This window comes from Pleurodeles waltl, chromosome 4_2 (genome assembly GCF_031143425.1).
Source record: "Pleurodeles waltl isolate 20211129_DDA chromosome 4_2, aPleWal1.hap1.20221129, whole genome shotgun sequence".
In the NCBI taxonomy this organism is placed as follows: domain Eukaryota; kingdom Metazoa; phylum Chordata; class Amphibia; order Caudata; family Salamandridae; genus Pleurodeles; species Pleurodeles waltl.
Window position 1 is genome coordinate 347,990,882 of NC_090443.1, and position 21,261 is coordinate 348,012,142.

At 44.4% G+C, this 21,261-nt stretch overlaps 1 protein-coding gene across 3 annotated transcripts in view; it reads left to right on the forward strand.

Annotated features, from left to right (window-relative positions):
* Positions 1-21,261, forward strand: part of ABCA4 (ATP binding cassette subfamily A member 4) — a 1,046,570-nt gene that overhangs the window by 669,144 nt on the left and 356,165 nt on the right. For all 3 annotated transcript variants that reach the window (XM_069231419.1, XM_069231421.1, XM_069231420.1), the window contains 2 exons: positions 9,024-9,163; positions 10,834-10,971. In XM_069231419.1, coding sequence (XP_069087520.1) covers positions 9,024-9,163; positions 10,834-10,971 — 278 coding nt within the window. The remainder of the gene's footprint in view (positions 1-9,023; positions 9,164-10,833; positions 10,972-21,261) is intronic.

Here is a 21,261-nt window from a genome sequence, read left to right on the forward strand (position 1 = left end):
TCAGGGTTGAGTTGAGACTATTCCGGTCAGGTCAGTTGAGACTATTCAAGGCCCCCAAAGCAATAAGGATGACTTGGACAGGAGGTATTAATCATTTTTAATATATATTAAATTAATAAAGAACTGTTGTTGTGCTCATCTCTAATTTAAACAAACAGCACCACCATGTGGCAGACTATCAAAGGTGACTGTGTTCGCAATGAAGTGCTTTTTGTCGAGCACCGGAAACCAGTCGCTCAAATTAAGCACTGGGTGCACCCTGTAACCGATACAGACAAAACTGATTCGGAGTAGTGCTTTTCAGTATGTCACACTAATATTTGTAATGCAAGATGGAGCAAGGCTATTAAATATTCCAAGTGAGATTAGAGGATAGAGGGCATATTCAAATAATTGTCTTACAATAAACCCATAGTTGAAATTGACAACATTCTGCGCAAATGAGCCACAATTTGGAAAGTTGTTTTGAAGGCCTCAAAAGAAATGCTGACAAATATGGATGTTCATTCTTGCCTTTTATTTATTTTATCTTATACTACCAAGCTCACATTTGGCTCCACAGCACTTGTAATATCTTCTTAGCCAAAAGTACTGGAATTTTTGAGTCTATTCTTACAATGTTGAAAGTGAACCTACAAGTCTCAAGTGCAGTGTGGTTTTCCCTGAACACCAGTTTTGGTTAAAGGTGTTGCCCAAGTCATGTTACACTTGGCAATTATGAACATATTTAACAGTTTGATTTATGACATAATAATGAGTAACTCACAGCCAGTGTGTCATCTTTCACTAAACTCTCTGAACTGTTTTTCATCATTTTTCAGCATAATGCTTGTCTGAATTCCTCAGCGGCGTAGGGTCTGATTTAGATCTTGGCAGAAGGAAGACTCCCTCACAAACGTGACGGATATACCATCCGCCATATTACAATTCTCTGTAGGCTATAATGGGATAGCAATACAGCGGATGGGATATCCGTCACATTTGTGACGGAGTATTCTCCTCTGCCAAGAGCTAAATCAGGCCCTAAGTTAATTTTTCTACTTACTGACAAGTGTTTGGCTCCCCCAGACATCCAAGGGATTGGGAAAGGGGGAGGCTGCCCCACAGTTTGAAGACCACTGGTCTAGATCATATCAGAGATCCCACCTACCTTCCATCCTAGACCCCATACCACACTCCGATCCTGCCTTTCACTCCTTATAACCAAACCAGTTTGAGTGTCATGTTCATTGCTATAAACATAATCCTTTTGTTAAAAAATAGGTGTCCTCAATGTCCCCTGTCATCCACATTCGCCTACTGGAATCCGAAATCCCATATGAACTTCAATGGAAGGACCACATAAGCGACATCTCTACTTATCTCAGAACCTCTATCCAAGACCTCTTGGTTTCCCTACAGCTGCAGTCCCAAAACATACGATAGAATAGCTCCATGTTGCCACAGCTGCTAAGACAAGACCTTGGTGGTCCCCACACATTTACTGTATGGATCATGGTGACATCTAAGAATAATCTTAAAGGTCATATTGATGGCCTGGATAGACAGCCCTCTATTGAATGTCCTTTCATTAAAATGGGAGGGCGTTCCTATTTCTAAATAAAAAGCAATGTCACAGAAAAAACATAATGAATAAGTGTATGAGTAAGTGGATCTAAAATTATGGAGCAAAAGAAGGATACAAATAGTTTTTGCTGTTAATTTCCACCTTCTGCTAATCAATGCAATGGTAACAGAAAATGAATAAAGCAAGATGGCTGAAGCATTCACAAAGCAATGCAGTCAGTAGTTAATTTGTGCCAGTTAGTGCCAGTAGAAGCCATCACCACTTATTATGTATTATCTGGATTCTTTTGTCTCTCCCACGGGCAGCAGCTCCAACAGAGGGACTGTTCATAGTGACATGAAATTTTCTGGTAGTGACACACTTTATGGCTTAAGGGTCAGGGAGGATTCTTTTGCAGTGGTTTGCACCTGTTACATTAGACTGATAACATGTTGGTCAGTGAGGTTCTTCAGCCCTCTCAATGCATTGCAGCAGCCGTATTCATAGTGACACGATGAAAGACTTTGAAGGTCTTCCTTTTGTTCGAAGTGTTAAACTCTAGCATATTCCCATGACTTACCTGGAGCTAAGCTGTGCTTGGCTGTGTTTTTGTGTTGGACAATCTGATGCGGAGGCCTGTTAAATTGCCAAGTGGGATAAAGCATATGTTGTCGAGATCTGATGAACCATAATGATCACATCTTTGAATTGTGCCTCCTATCTCAGCCTTCCAAGGTCAATTTTAAATGAGAGCATAAGACAAAGCGGTGTACACGTGTAGGGTTCACATGTCATCCATACTGGTAGGCATTTAAAGAGTGCTTGATCTTGGGAAGCATAAACTCAGGATTCCGAACGTAACACAGTGGTTAGAGTTGGCTTTACTAATAAAAAAATATTTCTGCCCAAAAAAACCTTTTTTAACAGCATTAGGATAATGAAAGACTGGGAAAAACGTAACTTTCTAGCCTGTACCATGCAGTTTGCGTGCAGCTCTTTGATGGCAGTTCATAGGTCACTGTGCTAATTAGGGTTGTAATATATGAACTGCACATAAGATACTGCTCTGTGGTCTGCATGGTACAGTTATTTGCATTAGGCATATTAACCCTCTGTGCTACCTTAGATGAGTCAAAACGTCCACTAGACAAAACTCAATCACTCTTCAGCCAGAACATCGATCACCAGAGTTATCTTAACACGTTTATTGTTGCCTGAAAAGTGCTGCATATACAAGGAAATCTGGGGTGCTTTTAAAAATCTGCACTGCTACAAAACCAACCCCCAGTAACAAAAATGCCCCCGTGCCCTTCGAGCCTCCCGGGGAAAAGCCTGATGCCCGGTACGACTACTAAGGATTTAGGTTGCAGTTGTTGGCATGAGCCACAGATGATGCCACATGATCACTCACTCTTTCGACTCACGTCGAAATGCTTAAGCAGGGCCGCAGCCAAGGGGAGCTTATCAGGGCCCAGCACCCCCATGTTAATGCTTGGTCCCCCCTAAACGTTACTGGCAGCGGGCAGATGATAAGGAGATTTTTAAAGAAATGCTCAGTCCCATCCATTGCAGTTTTCGTCTTGGGAGAAATACAGTATGCAAGCTAAAGTGTGTTCCAATTAAGAAGTTCATATTGATATTGGAGCTTGAAATAAATATGCAGGTGTGCATAAAATGTAGGCTGAACCTGTGAATCTCTTTCAGGAATGCATGAACTGCAGACTGATATTATAAACACAATGAAGGGCTACAATAAATAAAATTGGGCCTAGGAACAAGATACATGAAAGCATAAAAGCAGTCAGGATTTAGGACACACTGTTAGAATTCATAAAATGTAGACTGGACTTTAAAAAACAATAGTACTGGTTTAATGTATCACTGAGCCTGTCCCTCGCAAGGCCTTAAGCATGTTTCTGGGTGATCTGGTTCCATTATTTACATACAGCTTCGTACCAGTGACAAGGATATTGAAGTGCGCCAATTTGTATCAATAAGTTTGGTGCATGGTTGAAAGGGTCGTAGTGTGGTTTGGCCTTTATTGGACATGTTAGGTAAAAGGTGTGAGGTATGATAGGAGATGATGCGCTGCTGACCTTAGATCTGGGGAAAAAATTAAAGTCTCGTCATTACTCGATATCCTGTGATTCTGGGCAAATCACTTAGGGCTAGATTTAGATTTTGGCGGACGGATTACTCCGTCACAATGTCCGTCAAAATATAAATCAAATAGGAAATAATGGGATTTATATTTCCGCAGATAGGATATCTGTCACCATTGGGACAGAGTAAGCCAGCTACCGAAATCTAACTCAGGCCTTAAGTGATCTCTATGTACCTAAGATAAGAAAAAGTAAATGTGACATTGTTTAATGCTACTGGTGGTCATATAAAGAGCTCCAATACCTTTGGGTTGAGTTTGTGCTATATAAAACTGCAAACATTGAAAATTATGAAAAACAAAATAAAATTTGATGACATAGTGGGCACATATTACATAGGTTGTAGGTGCACCTAAGCATAGGTGTTGCAGAGGGTGTGAGAAAGACTCAGCCACACCTGCGTGTACTATACATGGAATATACTGTTGTTGTGCATCAGAAGGGTCCATTATGGTGTACGGAGCTTACCAACTGGAGACCATATGTATTTGGAGGCATTGTTAAATCACCAAGTAGTATTATATATGGGATAAGGTTTCCCCTGCTGTACATTATAAGGTTATTGGAAGTCACCAAGGAGTTCCCAGACCAAAAAGAGAAGTGAGGCTTAAGCACAAGTTATTTTATAAGGTCATTGAAGTTCATTCCATACATGGGAATAACATCACCCTTCCCGCAAACCTCTTAAGACTTTGGGCCCAGATTATCAAAAGTGTTACACAATGCAGTGCAGCAACCAAAGTTGCTGCTCTGTGTTGTATGACAAGGAGAGAGGAGAAAAGTGCCATATCTGCAGAGATATGTGGCTCTTCTCCTCTTTTCCTAGTGCCAATCACCATCAGGCAGCCGAGTGCCAAGCATACACCTTTAAACCATTGTGCAAGGGTGTCTGTGTGAGTCTTGCATATGTTTTGTACTGGAAGGGCACCTTTCCAGTGCAAAATGCTACTTTTAGGCTAACTTTAAACATTTCCCATCTTTGGATGAGTGCTGTAGCACATGTGCTGAATAGGAAAAGTTAGGAAAAGTATTTCTCTTTTTAACACCTGCTTCAAAGTGGCCCCATTTTTTGGCACAACACCTTGGCTAATATTGTTAGTAGATAGTGTTTTGAATCAAAAAACATCTGTGGATGCATGGGAACGCCCATATAAAATGCCCCTTTGCAATGCAGCACACATATGAAGTGGGGAAAGTTAGAAGAAATAAAAGCATTTCTCCTTTTTAATGCCTGAAACCCATGCAACACCCCCTCTTTTCAGAACAATGCAAAACTAAAGGCTTCTTTGCATTCCTTTGAGGGAACTCAAGTTTTGCTCTGGAAAGAAAGTTAAAAAAACATTTTGCACAGGTTTATGTCATTTTTGTGGCACAAACCCATCACAAAATGTTTACTTATCTGGGCCTTGGTGTCTTCCTCTTTCATGTCCATTACAGACAAGACATATAAAAGCAAAATATAATAGAACCTGTTAAATGTAAGTCAGGTTAAAAAGGCTGTGGATCAGAATGTGCAGAAACTTGTAGAGATTCTAACTTTCTTGCAATGACCTACAGTGTGGAAGAAAAATAAACACATTGGCATGAATGCCTCCTTACTGCTGTTCATCTTTACTTTTTAGAAATATATATCAAAAGGAATAGCCACCCCTGATTTTCATTGGTTAAACCGCCTTTCATACTGGCTGATGACAGCAGGCATTCTGATGTCTGAACTCAACTGCAGTAACTTATTATAGTTGAGCAGCTATGTTGTTTCTTTATTATAAGTGACTAGATGCATCACAACTCAACTTTTAAAAGGAAATTAGGCCTGTGCCTTTATATAGGGATTGGAGGTTTCAATTTATTATGTAAAGTCTATCTAGAAGCATAAGGGAGAAACAGAAGAGCAACTAATTTGAGGTGCTGTTGAAATATCAAAATAGTGATGTGTGGAGAAACAAAGGAATAACCCGTTGGGGGATTGGTAAATTACAAAGGAGTGTATCCATGTGCATCATACAATCAACCACCAAAACAGTAGTGTATGGAGTTCACCCAGGGTGGAGTGGAGAAGGGCTCGGAGAAGAAGAAAACAGAGATCGAAGGGAACCACATTTTGCCTCTAGCCCTTGTGTCTATCAGGCACAAACAAGGAACATACTACAAGTATGCACTTTTATCCTTCTTCCTTTACGTTGGTGCCCAAGATGGACATCTTGATGGGAGAGATAAAATAGGTGATCTGAGCATCATTTACGAGAAGGTGGAAGGAGGAACTGGTCTGCAGCAGGCTCAACTACTGCACCTGCAGCTGAATAGAGATATTAAGAGACCAGCCCTTGAGGTGGAGGTGGTCATCATAAGATAGGGAGGACGCAAGGTGCTGCAGGGTATGACAGAGCTGGATACTTAAAAAATACATGCTATACACATTGGAGAAAAAAACAACACAAAGCAGAGGAGGAAACATTTTAAACGTAAATTTCTGTAGACGCGCAATCGCATCAAAGGTGTACCTTTACATTTTCTGATTGTTCACTCACACAAAACACAATGCGTGCACACGTCAAAAGTAAAACCTGAGGCCTTTATAAGGTTAGTTCATCACAAGGATAGAAGTTGTCTAAATGGAATAAGATAGCCAATTTATTTCACGCTTACCCGCCAATACCTGTCAACTGTCACGGTTGTCAACTTTGACTAGACCACCTTATAGCCAGCAACACTTTACAAGATCTCGTATATTGTTTGGAAAAGTGGAGCTGCAAATCCCAGAATACCAAAAGGTGTTGGCTAAAAAGACAGAGAATACCAAAAGGTGTTGGCTAAAAAGACACAGCTGAATGAAGTCAGCCCAACATTTTGGGGCCAAGTGGCAGTCCTGACCACCCCCTCCCTGAGCTGTACACATTAGACCATTGCAATAGGCATATTTGCCTTCTACAGCTGGGAACATGCTAATTTTAGCCCAAGGAACAGCAGTGAGTGTTGTAAAATACAGTTCCTATGTTCTTTCTTATGTTGCGTTAAGATCTGAGGAAGGAAAGAACAAAAAGAAGAGTGATAATAATACAAATCTGTTACTTGTGTAACCCTCTGCAAAGGACAATTACTATGCAGTTATTATTTGCAATTGATAAGAGAAACCTAGGGCCAGACGACATAATTTGTGGCCTATATGTTTGTGGCAGCTAAATTATTTGGTGAACCGACCTATGTATTAATAGGTCGATTCACACAATAAGAATTCAAAGTGAGACACGATCCAACCTACCTGATTACTCTTCGTGAATTAGGTGGTAAATTGTGGCTTACTCCAATGGATGGCCATTAGAGGAATGGTGGCTTGCTGTGGTGAGTAGACCGTCGTGTCTGTGATCACGTTTTCAATATTGAAAGAAACAGTGCTGCAATTAAAATGTTGTTTTTTAAAGTTCCACTGGAGCACTATCACTCTAAACCTTTGTTTTAGAGTCACGACAGGGAAAGTGTCCTAAGATGACCACTTCGCCTTTGTGAATGGGTTCCCACCACCTTTGAGGAGGTGGTAACCTAAGAATGTTTTGAGACCTAAATTATAGTCCTAAACAATTGTTACATTGCATTCTGAAACACAATTTAGAAGGGATGCTGTAAAAAAAAATCTTCCAAATTGCGAATGGGTACGTATTTCTAAACCCATTTTAGGATTTGGCAAGGGAGTGCTTGGCAATCTATTGTTTGTGCGATGTTTACAAAGACAAGGGGGCATATTTATACTCCGTTTGCGCCGGAATTGCGTCGTTTTTTTTACGCAATTCCAACGCAAAACTAACTCCATATTTATACTTTGGCGTTAGACGCGTCTAGCGCCAAAGTCCATGGAGTTTGCGTCATTTTTTAGCGTGGACACCTACTTTGCGTTAATGAGATGCAAGGTAGGCGTTCCCGTCTAAAAAATTTACTCCGAGGCATGTGCGCCGTATTTACACTCCCGGGCAAAATTCACGCCCGGGAGTGGGCGGGTCAAAAAAAATGACGTACGGCCGCTTTTGCGCCGTTTTTTAGCGCCTGGAAAAGGCAGGCGTTAAGGGACCTGTGGGCTCTGAAGGAGCCCAGAGGTTCCCTCCCATGCCCCCAGGGACACCCCCTGTCACCCTTGCCCACCCCAGGAGGACACCCAAGGCTGGAGGGACCCATCCCAGGGACATTAAGGTAAGTTCAGGTAAGTCATTATTTTTTTTTTTTTTTGTTGCATTTTTGTGCCCCCCTACATGCCACTATGCCCAATGACCATGCCCAGGGGACAGAAGTCCCCTGGGCATGGCCATTGGGCAAGGGGGCATGACTCCTGTCTTTGCTTAGACAGGAGTCATTTCTATGGGGGTTGGGAGTCGAAAAAAATTGCGCAAATCGGGTTGAGGCGAAATATTTGCCTCAGCATGACTTGCCCCATTTTTTGACGCCCAAGCTCCATATCCCCCTACGCCGGCGCTGCCTGGTGTACGTCGTTTTTTTCCACGCACACCAGGCAGCGCCGGCGGCTAACGCCGGCTAACGTCATTGATTAAATACGGCGCCCGCATGGCGCTTCAGAATGGCGTTAGCCGGCGCTAATTTTTTTGACGCATAACTGCGTTAGCGCAGTTTTGCGTCAAAAAGTATAAATATGACCCAAGGTTCGTGTATTCACTAAGCAAACCAAAGACCTTCTGTGAGCCCCTCCCACATTATCCCAAAATGTATACACTTACTGACACTGCCTGTCCTCCTTCCAGCAGTCTTTACGATCTTACCAAAATGTAAACATGTTTTAAACAATTCAGAAGGATATTTTTTTCCCACCAACTGAACCACTCTTTTATGTTGCTGTCATTACTCGGGCCATGCCCCCCCAAGCATATATTCCTGGGTACGAGCCTGTGCTTAAAACGGACTAGTCTATGGCCTTGTTGTTCAGGTGTGGATTCTGGTTTCAGGCAATAAAATCCCTGTCCCCAGCACAACATTAGAAGGCCATGACTGACTAATAGTGCCACAGGATCGCATATTACACCTACCTGCAGACAGTCATGGGTGTCCTCTAATTCAATGACACGGTAATTCTCCTTTACGTGAGGGTACCTTGCCTCCCTCCTCTCTTCTAGATTATGGGGTTCGCTTCGACTCTTAATATGTGTCCCATGAATAATGTTGTAAAACACATGCATTACTAGGTAAACGTCTCGAAAAATAACATCACCTTTTCTGTAGCTGTTCATTGTACGATAGCCATGTTCCAGACATAGTAAGCTTCTGAGTGCATGAGTGCAATGCTCTTGAAAAATCATTTTCTGGATCATTTATTTCAGCCTGACAGTGGCAGAACACATTCTGTTCTATGCCCAGCTAAAAGGCAAATCCAAGGAGCAGGCGGAGAAGGAGATGGAGGACATGCTGGGAGACGTGGGCATCCCACAGAAAAGAGACGAAGAGGCTCAGTACCTGTCAGGTGATCACAGATTTCTGATCTAATGTCTTCCCAAATAAGTGATTTTACTTTAATTGTTTTTGGTAGAAATGAGTTTATTTTGTGTCAGAATCACGTCTTCAGATAATTTTAATCTAATGTTCAATTGCTTGCTTTACTGAAATATGATGTGGTATGAACCTTTTTGTATTTATTTGAGTAGTACCGGTAGCTGATAACCCACATGGAGGTATCCATGGTCATAACCTACAATTGCAGTTAGGAAAGGGAACAATTGGAGAAAAATAACGCTGATGCAGCCCCACCTGTGAAGGCGCAAACAATAAGCACAGAAATATGTATTAAGGGCTTGATTTATACTTTTTTTTGTGCCGCATTTGCATAATTTTTTGACGCAAAAGCGGTGCAAACTTACAAAATTCAATTATATTTTGTAAGTTTGCACCGCTTTTGAGTAAAAAAATTGTGCAAATGCGGCTCTAAAAAGTATAAATCAGGCCCTAAACCTATAGCAATTGGGGGCATATTTATACTCTGTTTGCACCGAATTAGCGTAATTTTTTTTTACTCTAATTCGGTGCAAAACTAACTCCATATTTATACTTTGGCGCTAGACTCATCTAGCGCCAAATTTATGGAGTTAAAGTAATTTTTTTGGAAGTGGAAACCTATCTTGCCTTAATGAGGTGCACGTGAGGGAGGAGGGATCATAAAATGGGGCAAATCTTGCTTTGCCCCATTTTTTAACACCTGGGTCAGGGCAGGCGTTAGGGGACCTGAAGGCCTATTTCCATGGTGGAACATGCCCACAGGTGCCCTACCCAGGCCCCAGGGACACCCCCCCACACACCCCAGAGAGACTGCGGAGGATGGGGGACGCCATCCCAGGTAAGTACAGGTAAGTATTGCATTTTATGTTTTAAAGTGCCTTAGGGGGTCCCGAAATAGGCCCCCCTACATGGCACTGGGTGCAGTGGCCATGCCCAGGGGACCCAGGTCCACTGTGCTGGTCATTGAGGTGGTGGGCATGGCTCCTGTCTTTTCTAAGACAAGAGTCATGTGGTATGGATGGTTTTATGTCAGAAAATGACTCTAGACAGGTTAGAGTCATTTATTTTACTCTAACCTGCCTAACAATATTTTTTGGTGCAAAACCCCCTTCTTCCACAGCGCCAGCCCCACCCGGCTTATGTAATTTTTTTTTACGCTAGCCCATCCTTTCCACCGGCTTGTACTATTCCATAAATATGGTGCCTGGCTGGTGCACAGAAATGGTGCAAGGTGGTTCTAAACTTTTTGGTGCAGTTTTGCACCAAAAAGTATAAATCAGAGCCTAAACCTTTCAGGATCAGATAGCACAACTAAATGAGGACTATGAACATACAGACATGGGTTGAGACTGATGCTTGGGGAATTTGATCCCTAGTAAGAGCACCCTCAGTTTGGGATCACTCCATCACAAGGCTTACGAACAGCTACCAGCGCTAAGGTAAAAGCGACGTTGTCTGATATTAAAAAAAGGAGCAATAAACTGTGGTATGTTTTCTTAACATGTCAAGTAGAATGCTGATTCTAGACCAGGTACATTTTTTATGGAATATATTTGGGTGCAACCATGTTTTTGTCCTCCTATTATTGCAACTTTATCTAAATGTATGCTCTGATTTGTTTCCCCTATTTGCGTCTTGTAGGTGGAATGCAGAGGAAGCTATCTGTTGCCTTGGCATTTGTGGGCGAAGCAAAGGTTGTGGTTTTGGATGAACCAACATCTGGTGTAGACCCCTATTCCCGAAGGTCTATCTGGGATCTTTTGCTGAAATATCGGCAAGGTAATGAACTGGGTGTAGGAGACGGTGAGAGCACACATTTCCAAATTTGACATTCCAGTTGGCTGTCTGTTATGTGGGTGACGTCATGGCTTGCAGCGACGTAGCAAGTGTTACCCCTTGCTCACCCCATCGCCAGTATAACTTTGAAACTTGAGAGCATGAATTTTCTTATGACTGGAAGTTAAAAGTCCCATGGATATTTCTACAAGGCATATTATTTAGCAGGACGGCCTCCCCACAAAAACAGGTAAAAAGTGAGTTATGTTTTAGGCTCAAACACAGAACCAGTGAAGTGTGTTAGTTATGTTTAGGAATGCACACAACACACAACGTAATCGACTTTTGACCCAGTTGTTGCTGCTATTGACAAAAATGTGTTTTGTTCATGGCAGTCGACCATGAGTTATGTTGTGTGTTCTGTCGCCAACCTGATGTGGCTCGCTAATCCATTAAGTTTATGACTTTTGGCTATGTGCTGCAGGAGTTGGCTGTAAACGCTTAGCCTGGGGTCAGATTGTGCTCCCAACCATGCTATGATTACCTAGCCCCTGCTGCACATGGCCTTCCGTAGTGCACAGCGGAGGTTAGCCACAGGGCTTGGCCTGTGCCAGGCCCGTGCCCATGCCAATGTGGCCACCCAATCCATGCTGCACAAGGCCTATGGCTGAGCACAACTGGGGTGGGTTTTAGCTCCCGGCATGCGTTCAGACCTTCCTCCAACATTCCAATGACTGCCCATCCCATTCTGTACACATCCTTTGGCCATGTGCAACAGGAGTTGGCTGCAAGACCTGGCCTGCTGCCAGGCCATGCATCCTAGCTGCAGTGGGCACCCAATTTCACTGTGCTCAGCCTTTGGCCATGTGCAGTGGGTGTTTAGTGAGCAGGGCTTTACCTGCAGCCCGGTTCTATTCCCAACCTTCTATCTGGTAGGGGGGCACAGGGTCTGGCCAAACTGAATACATTTTTTTGGCAAACGTTTTATGCAAAGTTATTAAGAAACAAATTATGCCTTTTCTATGGAATCTCAGACTTAAATATGACTTCAAAAGATCTATGGCCCTGGGCCAAACACACTGTGGATAGGCAACCCACCACCCCCAGTGTACACAGCCTTGGTTCAGGCCATGTTACCAATCTACAGCGGGCACTGTGCAGAGAGGGTGGATAGAGGACCTGCGTCCTAATTAATGCCTTCCTATGTTAGTGTCTAGCTTTGTTTGTGCACTTTTTTTTTATAGTACCTTAAACTCGTAGGTCGAAGGGATTCATCATTGAGGCACAAAATGGCATTCAAGTCCAGCACCTGAAATGGCTGCTGAAGAGCTCTTGTGCTGTTTCCAACTCACGAGTTATGCACTGTTTTAGGTGTTTTTTATTCTCAGGAGTGTCTTGTATTTTCCATAGGTCTAAGAACCTCTGACTACTGCTCAGGGATCATTCATCGTTGGGGATGGGCCCTCATGAGAGCGGAATTGTATTTTTCACAGTGCAAAAACTCACAAATCTAAGCCAACTCATGCCTTTCAAGATGGCAGAAAAAAACATATTTCAGCCCTAATCCAGCCAATCAGTTTTTGCAAAAAAAAGAAAACTTCAAATGTGATTGACATGTTTTGGGAGTCATAACTCGTGAATTAAAACAGCAGCAGTCTTCAAAACTATTTAAAGGCTGCTCTGAAACTTTTTAAATTCTTTTATTCCAAAAACTACTGAACGGATTTATACCAAACCAAAAAGAATTGCGATCCAAGTAAAGTTCTTCTTTCATGGCAAATTTGGTATACATCCATTCAGCCATTTGGGCTGTTGATGTGAGCAAAATTTCCTATTAGAGCTGAAATGAGAAAACTACTTTTTTAACCACTCCCCTCCTTAACGACACTGTGGCCATCGCCACTGTGTTTTATTTCACAGTGGTGGTCGCCAACTATTTAGATATAGTTAGGTCATAGTGTCCATAAGAAAAACATTTTTTGCTTATTTAATAACTTTTGTGTCAACTGATGAATCTATACAAAATGCTCCACAGAAAAAGATCAGTTCATTCACTTTTGCTCTTTAACAGAAGGTCTCACACAGATCTGTAAAGTGGGTGCCAAGATAAAGGGTAGGTCTGAAAAATGTGATTTCCCTTAGAAATGTTTGCTCTCTAATACAGAGAAAATGGCTATTCGGAATTAGACCAACTGTAGCAAAAAGGTAGAACTTTTCTTAGAACATGTGCCTTTTTTGTTGTTTGGTGTAAATCTGTTCTGACATATTTTAGTTACTAGTAGTCAAAAAGGCACTCAGAGTAGGCATTAACTGGTAAATGATGGTAACATGTTAGAGATATATGAACCGTTGGAATCTAGATATGACCTGATTGGCCCATTCCAAGTGGATAGTAGGCTCTTGATTGTCTATCCAGTCCACACCATGGAGAAGATGTGACATTTATTTCAGGACTTCTAAAAATCTAAATGAAAGGCCACATAAGGGGGCAAGGTGGGCCCAGCATGCAGGGAGCCAGATGGGATCACCAGGGCTTCTGCCACATTCCCCACGAAAAAGGAAAATAAATAAATACTGTGGATGCCCCAGGTTGGATCACGGCAGCTCTTGAATAAAAAAAATATACTTTCCCCTTGGTGGCCATATCAAAGGAACACCTCGTGGCTCTGATCAGCTGAGGCTTGGTGCACTCCATAAGCCCTTGTGGGAGCAATTTAAAATGTGCATATTCCACTTGTGGTACACCACTTGTGGTAGGGGTACCACAACATGTTCCCAAATGTTTGTGGAGCTGCCAGAGTACAACAGTCCCCACAGGAGACCACTACATTTTTTCCAATATCACCCTATGTTTTCATACAGTTTCAAGTATTCTTAGAGATTGGACTTTGTTCAGGTGCTTGGTCATGGGTATTCATTTTGGTGTCTCTTGATGCTGCGCTTGCAACATGGTTGAAAGTAGAACTAAAACACATGCTTATATTTCATTGACCCTGATATAATTAATTATGTTTTATATGGTGTGAGGAAATGCTTCTTTTTGCATGATCGCCCCAAACTTTTTGGATGATGCTGCTGGTTTTTCGACTCTGTAAATGTACTGAATCCTGTCAAACAAACCTCAGTACCTGTGCTCTGACCTGCTAAGTGGTATATGTCTAAATTGCTCACCCACAATTGGCATAAGGTGACTTACATATAAGTCCCTAGTATGTGGTACCAGGGATACCCAAGGCCTGCAGGTTAAAGTGTCCCTCGTAGACTGCAGCACTTATTGTGCCACCACTAATGTGACAAAGCAAAGTATGACTCCCAGCCTGTCATTGCTGGCTGGCAGAGTAGTATTAAACAGCTATCTCGACTTAACAATTTAAAATCATGGCAAAGCCCAAACCTTCAATTTTAATATATATATATACAAGTAACCCCTAAGGCAGGCCTAAAGAGTTTCAAGGCAGGATGCTGTGTGCTAAAAAGTAGGACATATATTTTACATGTCCTGACAGTAAAAACCCCACATTGCCGGTTTTGCTATGGAAAGGATAGTAGCTTCATTAGCAAGTACGTGGTTACACGTGGAACACTCAGCAAAACTAACTTCTGAATGTGACTACTAAGTATGGTGCTTAAAGGTATCAACAGAATCATTGCGTTAAACCTGAATCAATGGTTAAGTCAAATTTAATGTAACTTTACTACAAATGGCGACTTTAAAAGGTTGCCACTTTTAATTGCCCAAATATTTCCAGTGACCCTTCACACTGGCACACAGGCTGTTTACTTGACACAGCCTTGAGTTCTCCTGGGAAGAAGCAAATGACTCTCAGGAAGGACCACAAAGGGCCTGTCATTGAAAGTGTTGTGCCCTACTCCTGGCATAATGGCCAAAGAGGCTGCAAGCTCAAAAGTTGAACTTCAAAGGGGAAGCCGCCTTTGAAGGGCAAATGGTAGTCAGCCACAAGAGGGGCCACTGATTTGTTTTAGCAGACAAGCTGGCATCTTGAACAGAGAGGGGGAAGCCTTAGGCAAACCATTTTTCCTGTGAGCGTGTAGCCCCCAGGTAGCCACACCTTTGGTATGGGCTATGGAGCGCCACATACCAGAGTTCTGCCATATTAGGAGTGGACAGCATAGTGAATTCTGGGCTAGCTAGATTCCAAACTTCACAAGAAGCCATCGCTAGGCGAGAGGGGGCTTGGTAGCCCATGGCTAGTAGTTGCCCCATACCCAGAGGGCAAGAACTGGGCATACAAGTTGCACCCCTGCCATCCAGATCTCAAACAACATCTGTACTCGAGATAGGACAGAATAAGGAATGCAATGCTGTTCCCTGAACCCAGCAAATGGATATTGCACCATAGACTGGACTACAACTGCTGCACGTTGGGCTAGCAAAGAAAGGACTGTGCCAGTGGTGTCCCGCTCAAAGAAAACTCATATCTGTGCTCCAAACAGATAAAGTGACTGCAAGGGTCAGTTGGCTGACTCCCTGTTACAGTCACAACGACATAAAAATTTAAGATGCCTGTCTTGTCGAGTCAGTGGCCAAGAATGCTAGATCGCTGCTGTCCTGACCCTTAAAAGTTGTGCCTGAGTCTGCTGGACCTGGGAGAGTCATCAGAGTACAGTTTGGTTGCCCAGCAAGGAGGTTCCTGCCAGTTAAAGGGAACCACTGGTTTCACCGTAATCACAGACCAGTACACCAGTAGGCGGCATTTCAACCATAGTTTGACGCACATCAACCCCTGAGGCCAAAGTTGTCTCTCCATGTTCATGGACCAAGAGGTGGCCACAGGAAGATCCCTTACACTGGCTCAACATCCTAAGGATCCTCAAGCATCTTCAGCATTCTGCATCCCTTGCATCAGGATCAATTCATTAATTTTATGGTGGTTCGTCAGAAGGCCCTTGAGTTAAACTGGAGACAGTTTTAACTACGAGGTAACTAGTCAACTGGACATTATTGGTCCCAGTGACTGGCTTCTGACCAGAGCTGGTCATCACAAGAGTGCCTTAACTGCCATTTTCCAGTTACTTGTCATGACTAACCCTAAACCACATGTTGCAGTAGATTAAAATGATTTATTGTTGTAACTGGATATCTGTGATTTATTGTTTTGTTTTAAAATTCATATCTCCGGAACCCTCTGCTGGATTTTTGTGGTTGAGGTGTCTATTTTTCTTTTTTTTTTATAAACAATTTTTATTGGTTTGAGAAAAAGGGAAAGAAAGGAAGGAGAAGAAGAAAGAAAAACCTTGCACAGGTAAGGCCTGGCGCAGCCAGCTTTGAGTCATTCTTATAGTGACAATATCCTTTGACCATATCAACAACATTGTTATATAGTACGTAACACACAGTCATATTTGTTCATGGGAGAAGACCCAACCATTTCCCCCACACCTTTGCATGCTTATGGGTCAGCCCCTCGCCTCGTCAACCGATTTTTCTTGGCTTGCACACCAGTCAACTCCGCGCCTCCATTTCTGGAGGGACGCCCCTTTGGGAGGGTTCCAGGTGGCTGCAATGTCTCTCTTTGCCACCAGCATGGCGGCACCAACAAACGTACGATCGGCTCTCGTTCCTTCCAACTCCTCCATTTTGCCCAACAGGACCAGTTTTGGGGACATCTGTTGCTCCCTCTTCAGCGCTACATTCAATTCGTAATTTATCTTACCCCAGTACACCTGTATTATCGGGCATGTCCAGACCATATGAAAGAAGTCTGCAGAGCTCCTTACACACCATGGACACTGAGCAGAGGGGCGGAGATCCACCCGTTATAGCCGGTCAGGGAAAGGTATGCCCCATACAAAAAGTATAGCTGCATCGCATGCAGTCTTGCAGACACTGCCAGTATTCTGGGTGCCATTAGCGCTTCCACCCAGTCAGCCTCCTCAATGGGTCCCAACCAGCCCTCCCAATTGTCCCTGATACGGTTTAGGTTGGAGCGTTGTTAATTAACATCTTGTAGATTTGGGAAACCCCTTTTTTCCCGAGGGCTCCCATTAGCAGCTTAGCCTCTAGTGGACTGTTCTCTGGCACTGAGTCTGTGCGGGACAAGTGCTTGCCCAGGGCATGTTGGAGTTGGAGGTATTTAAAGAACTGTGTGCAGGAGAGTTGAAAGTCAGATTGCAAATCTTGAAAGGATTGCATGGCATCCTCCTTCCATACATCGCCCAGTTGTGAAATGCCCACGAGGTCCCATTTTGCAAACCGTGTCAGTGTGGCTGATTCGCTCAGCATGTGCCGTGCCACAGTGGAGTCTGCTGGGTGATGACATTGTTTCACTGGGTATGCCACCTTGCTGCTCATCATGTGAGAAAGACCGCTTTAGTCACTGGATCCATCTCTCGGGAAGTGGTGAGCCGTAAAGAAGATCTAAAATACGTGGAAAGCCCTGTGTGGTTAGTTCTAGCTGATAGGCCGGGTTGGCCACCTCCCATTATACTGCACCACCAAGAGTTGTGTCACTAAGTAGTACAGGTAGGGGTTAGCCATCCCCATCCCCCCAACATATACCACCCTTTGGCAGTGCTGTAACGCAATCAGGTGTCTTGCGCCATACCAGAGGAATGAGGTGGTAGTTCTCTCCAGTGCATGAAACCAGGAATGTGGGATCCAGAACGGAAAGTTCTGGAGCACATATAAAATGTGTGGTAGTACCATCATCTTATATAAGGCCACGTGGCCCAGGATGTTTAACGGCAGTGCTTGCCACCTTTGTAGGTCCGTTTTGATTCAGGATAAGAGGGGTGCCAGATTTAGAGTCCACATGAGTTCCGGAAGGAGGGCCGCCCATATACCATGGTATTTAAAGCTCAGCCGGCGAATGGGCACCACCCCCTGCCAATCATAGCAAGCTCGCAACAGTGCTAGTGACACCAACACCAATTTGGTGGGGTTCATTTTGAGCCCTAATGCCTCTTCATAGCAATGCAGGAGGTGGAAGCTCCTCGGGCCAGTTTCACTGGGCTCCATCATATAGAGTAGAACATCGTCAGCATACAAGGCCACTCAGTCTTCAGAGGCTGTTCCCCAATTCCAGCCACAATATAGTGGGTCTATTCTGATCAGTTGTGCCAAAGGCTCAATGTCTAGGGCAAAAAGGAGAGGGGATAGGGGGCAGCCTTGGCGCGTTCCCCTGCAGACAAGAAATGTAGAAGATGGGGTACCGTTGACCTGCACTCGGGCTGTGGGGTTGGCATTTAAGGCATGGATTAGTTGACAGAATCTAGGTCCCAAACCTGCACGATGTAATACTAGGAAGAGAAATCATCAGTCAACAGTGTCAAAGGCCTTTTCAAAATCAATAAATAGAAGGGCTAGGTTCTTGAGCAACTGGTGGCGCTGGGCTAAAGCCATATGTAAACGATGTATACAATGTTGCACGCTTCGTTGGCCATGAATCCACACTGATCCGGGTGAATCATCAGTGGCAGCACCCTTTTAAGAAGTGAGGTTAGAATTGCCGCGTAAATCTTCACTTCTCTATTAATAAGGGATATTGGTCTGTATTCAGCACATAGCAGTGACTGTGGTTGAGTTTTGGGGAGTACCACAATAGTGGCTACATCTAGCCCTTCCGGAAAGGAGCCCCATCGATCCACTTCCTCATACAAGGCTTTAAGGTGCTGTATCAGGTCGTCCCAGAATATTTTATAATTCTCCAATGGGAGCCCGTCAGGTCGAGGAGTCTTACCCACCCCCAGCGAGGAGATGGCCTCCCCGTTTTCTTCACTTGTCTAGTATTGTTGCTTCCGCAGGGGGCAATTCGGGGAGGGGAATGTCTGTTAAGAATTGGCGGGTATGATCTGAGTCAATCACTGCCATGACCCAATATAGCACCTCGTAATAAGAGGCAAATGTGTCTGCCACATCTTGGAGCTTGGAGGCAGGTTCTCCACGTGCGTTAAAAATTTAGGGGATAATTCTAGATAATTGATTATGGGAGGCCAACCAGTAAAGCAACTTCCCATTGTTGTCCCCCCATCCATACACCCTAGCATTGACCGCTCGCCAAAGGTATTTAGCTGCCTCCAGAAAGTGGTCACGGATTTCCTCTCGAATCAGTAGGAGTTGTCTGGCCACTACTTCGCTCGGCTGCGCACTTTGTTCTGCTTCCAGACGGACTGCCCGGGCTTCGAGCTCAGCAATGCGAAGTGTCTGGGATCACCTCAGAGCAGACAAGGCTCCTGGCCTTCCCCCGCATCACTGCCTTGCTGGCGGCCCAAAGAACTCCCGGTGAGGGAACCAAATCCCTGTTGAGGGCAAAATATTCCTAGAGTGCTTGTTTCAATTGCTGGACATGAGGTTTGTGTTGCAAGTACCATGCTTTCATTCATCACATAGGGCGGACCACCGCCTGAGCGGGCCCTATAACAAATCAGAGTGGCGCATGGTCAGATATACCACGTGGTAAAATTTCAATGTGCGTGAGGTGGCGGAAATCAGTGGCCGGCAATAAAACAAGGTCAATTCTAGATTGCGTATGGTGTGCTGCCGAAGTGTGTGTAAAGTGACAGTGCCGTGGGTGCCACACCCTCCACGCATCGCATAGTCCCGTGGACCCCAGCCACCCCGACAATACGGCGGCCGTGGCTTGCCTGTGGGCCAATGGGGACCCAGTCACGTCCAACGTGGGGTCGGGAACTGCATTGAAGTCTCCCCCTAACATGGTGGCTCCCCGTGTAGATCTAGGAGCAGGTTGGTAAGATCGTTTAGAGTGCTGCGCACAGCTGCAGGCAGGGCATATACACTAATGGCATTGATTGTGAGGCCTTCAACTTTCCCAGTCAGGTCACATATTGCCCCTGTGGGTCTCTCTACCCTTGTGTGACCACCATAGGAAATGAGCAGTAGAGCGTTATTGCTACTCCACTCGAGCCGCGCACAAACTCGGCATAGTGTACCATGCCAAAGCCCTTACGGGCCAGTAACGGAGAGCAGTCCCCTAGGAGATGAGTCTCCTGCAGCATGAGTATGTCAGGTCGGTGGTGGTGAATGTATGCGAGTACAGCTGTGCGTTTGATCTTGTCTAAAAGACCATTAATGTTCCATGAGATAATATGTACCGGTCCCATTCTGTCTGTGGGTGTATGGCAAATGAATTTCTACCCATGGGTCCTCCCGGGTATCCTTTGTGTCCCCCCCAGTAGAGTAAGCATAGTGTCCCGTTGTGTGTCGTACTCTTTGCTATACAGCGGTTTATGCCAACCTCCCTCTGCATTTGTTAGTAATGGCAAGCAAACAATGAACCTAGACAACAGTAACAAATGCCTTGTTACATGGCCTGAACTCCCATACCCCCCAATTCCCATCCCACCCCATACTTCTCCCAAGAAGCATCTGTCGCCCTTACAAAGCATCTTACTCTCTAACACAGTGAGTTATAAACCCCAATCTAACGGGCAGTGGTGGACCCCTCCATAGTGTTGAATTAAAGAGCGTTAGATATTAGGCAGTTATAGTGTAACATGTGCTTAGTTTGGGTTTCACTCACCCTCTCTCCCCTCCCTTCTCATTATTGAATTTACAGCACCAGACTTTGGGACAGGTCGGAGTCACTAGCTGCTTCCAAGTGGTCAGGTGTCAGCCCCATTGCCCGTGGCTCCCCCTCGGCTCCACCAGCTCCATTGCTTGCTGGATGTTCTGGTAGGGTCCTTGGTGAGGTACCTTCCAACGGGGCCACAGGGGAGCCAGAGCGCAAGCCCCGCTGCGCACTGCGGCTCTTGGATCATGTGCGCTGCCACTGCCGCCTCCACTGACTGTCCATTGGTTGTCTTTCCTGTTGTGGGCCACCAATGGGGGACCCAGAGGGACATCTTCAGTTATCCATGTCCACGCCATCGTAGGATTCTCAAAAAAGTATTTCTTACTGTCATGCACCACTCAGAGCCTTGCAGGAAAAACAATACAGTAAGGTATCTCCTTCGCTCCCAGTTTCTGCTTGACTTCCGTATAGGATCGGCATTGCAATTGAACATCTCTCGTATAATCGGGAAATATAAGGACCTTTGCTCTGTTGCAGCACAGATCACCTTTGGAGTGTGCCTCCTGTAGCACCGCATCCCTGTCTTTAAAGTTGAATAACCAAAGTATTACCGGTCTTGGCGGGGAGCCCGGCGGCGGCGGCGGCTTGGCTTGCAGAGCCCTGTGGGTTTGCTTTATGGTGAACCATGGTGTGAGGCGATCTCCAGACATCCCGGATCTGAACCAATACTCCAAGAAAGAGGCTGTTCTCTGGAAGGCTTACGAAACAAAGGTTATTGCATCTGGATCTGTTTTCAGCATCC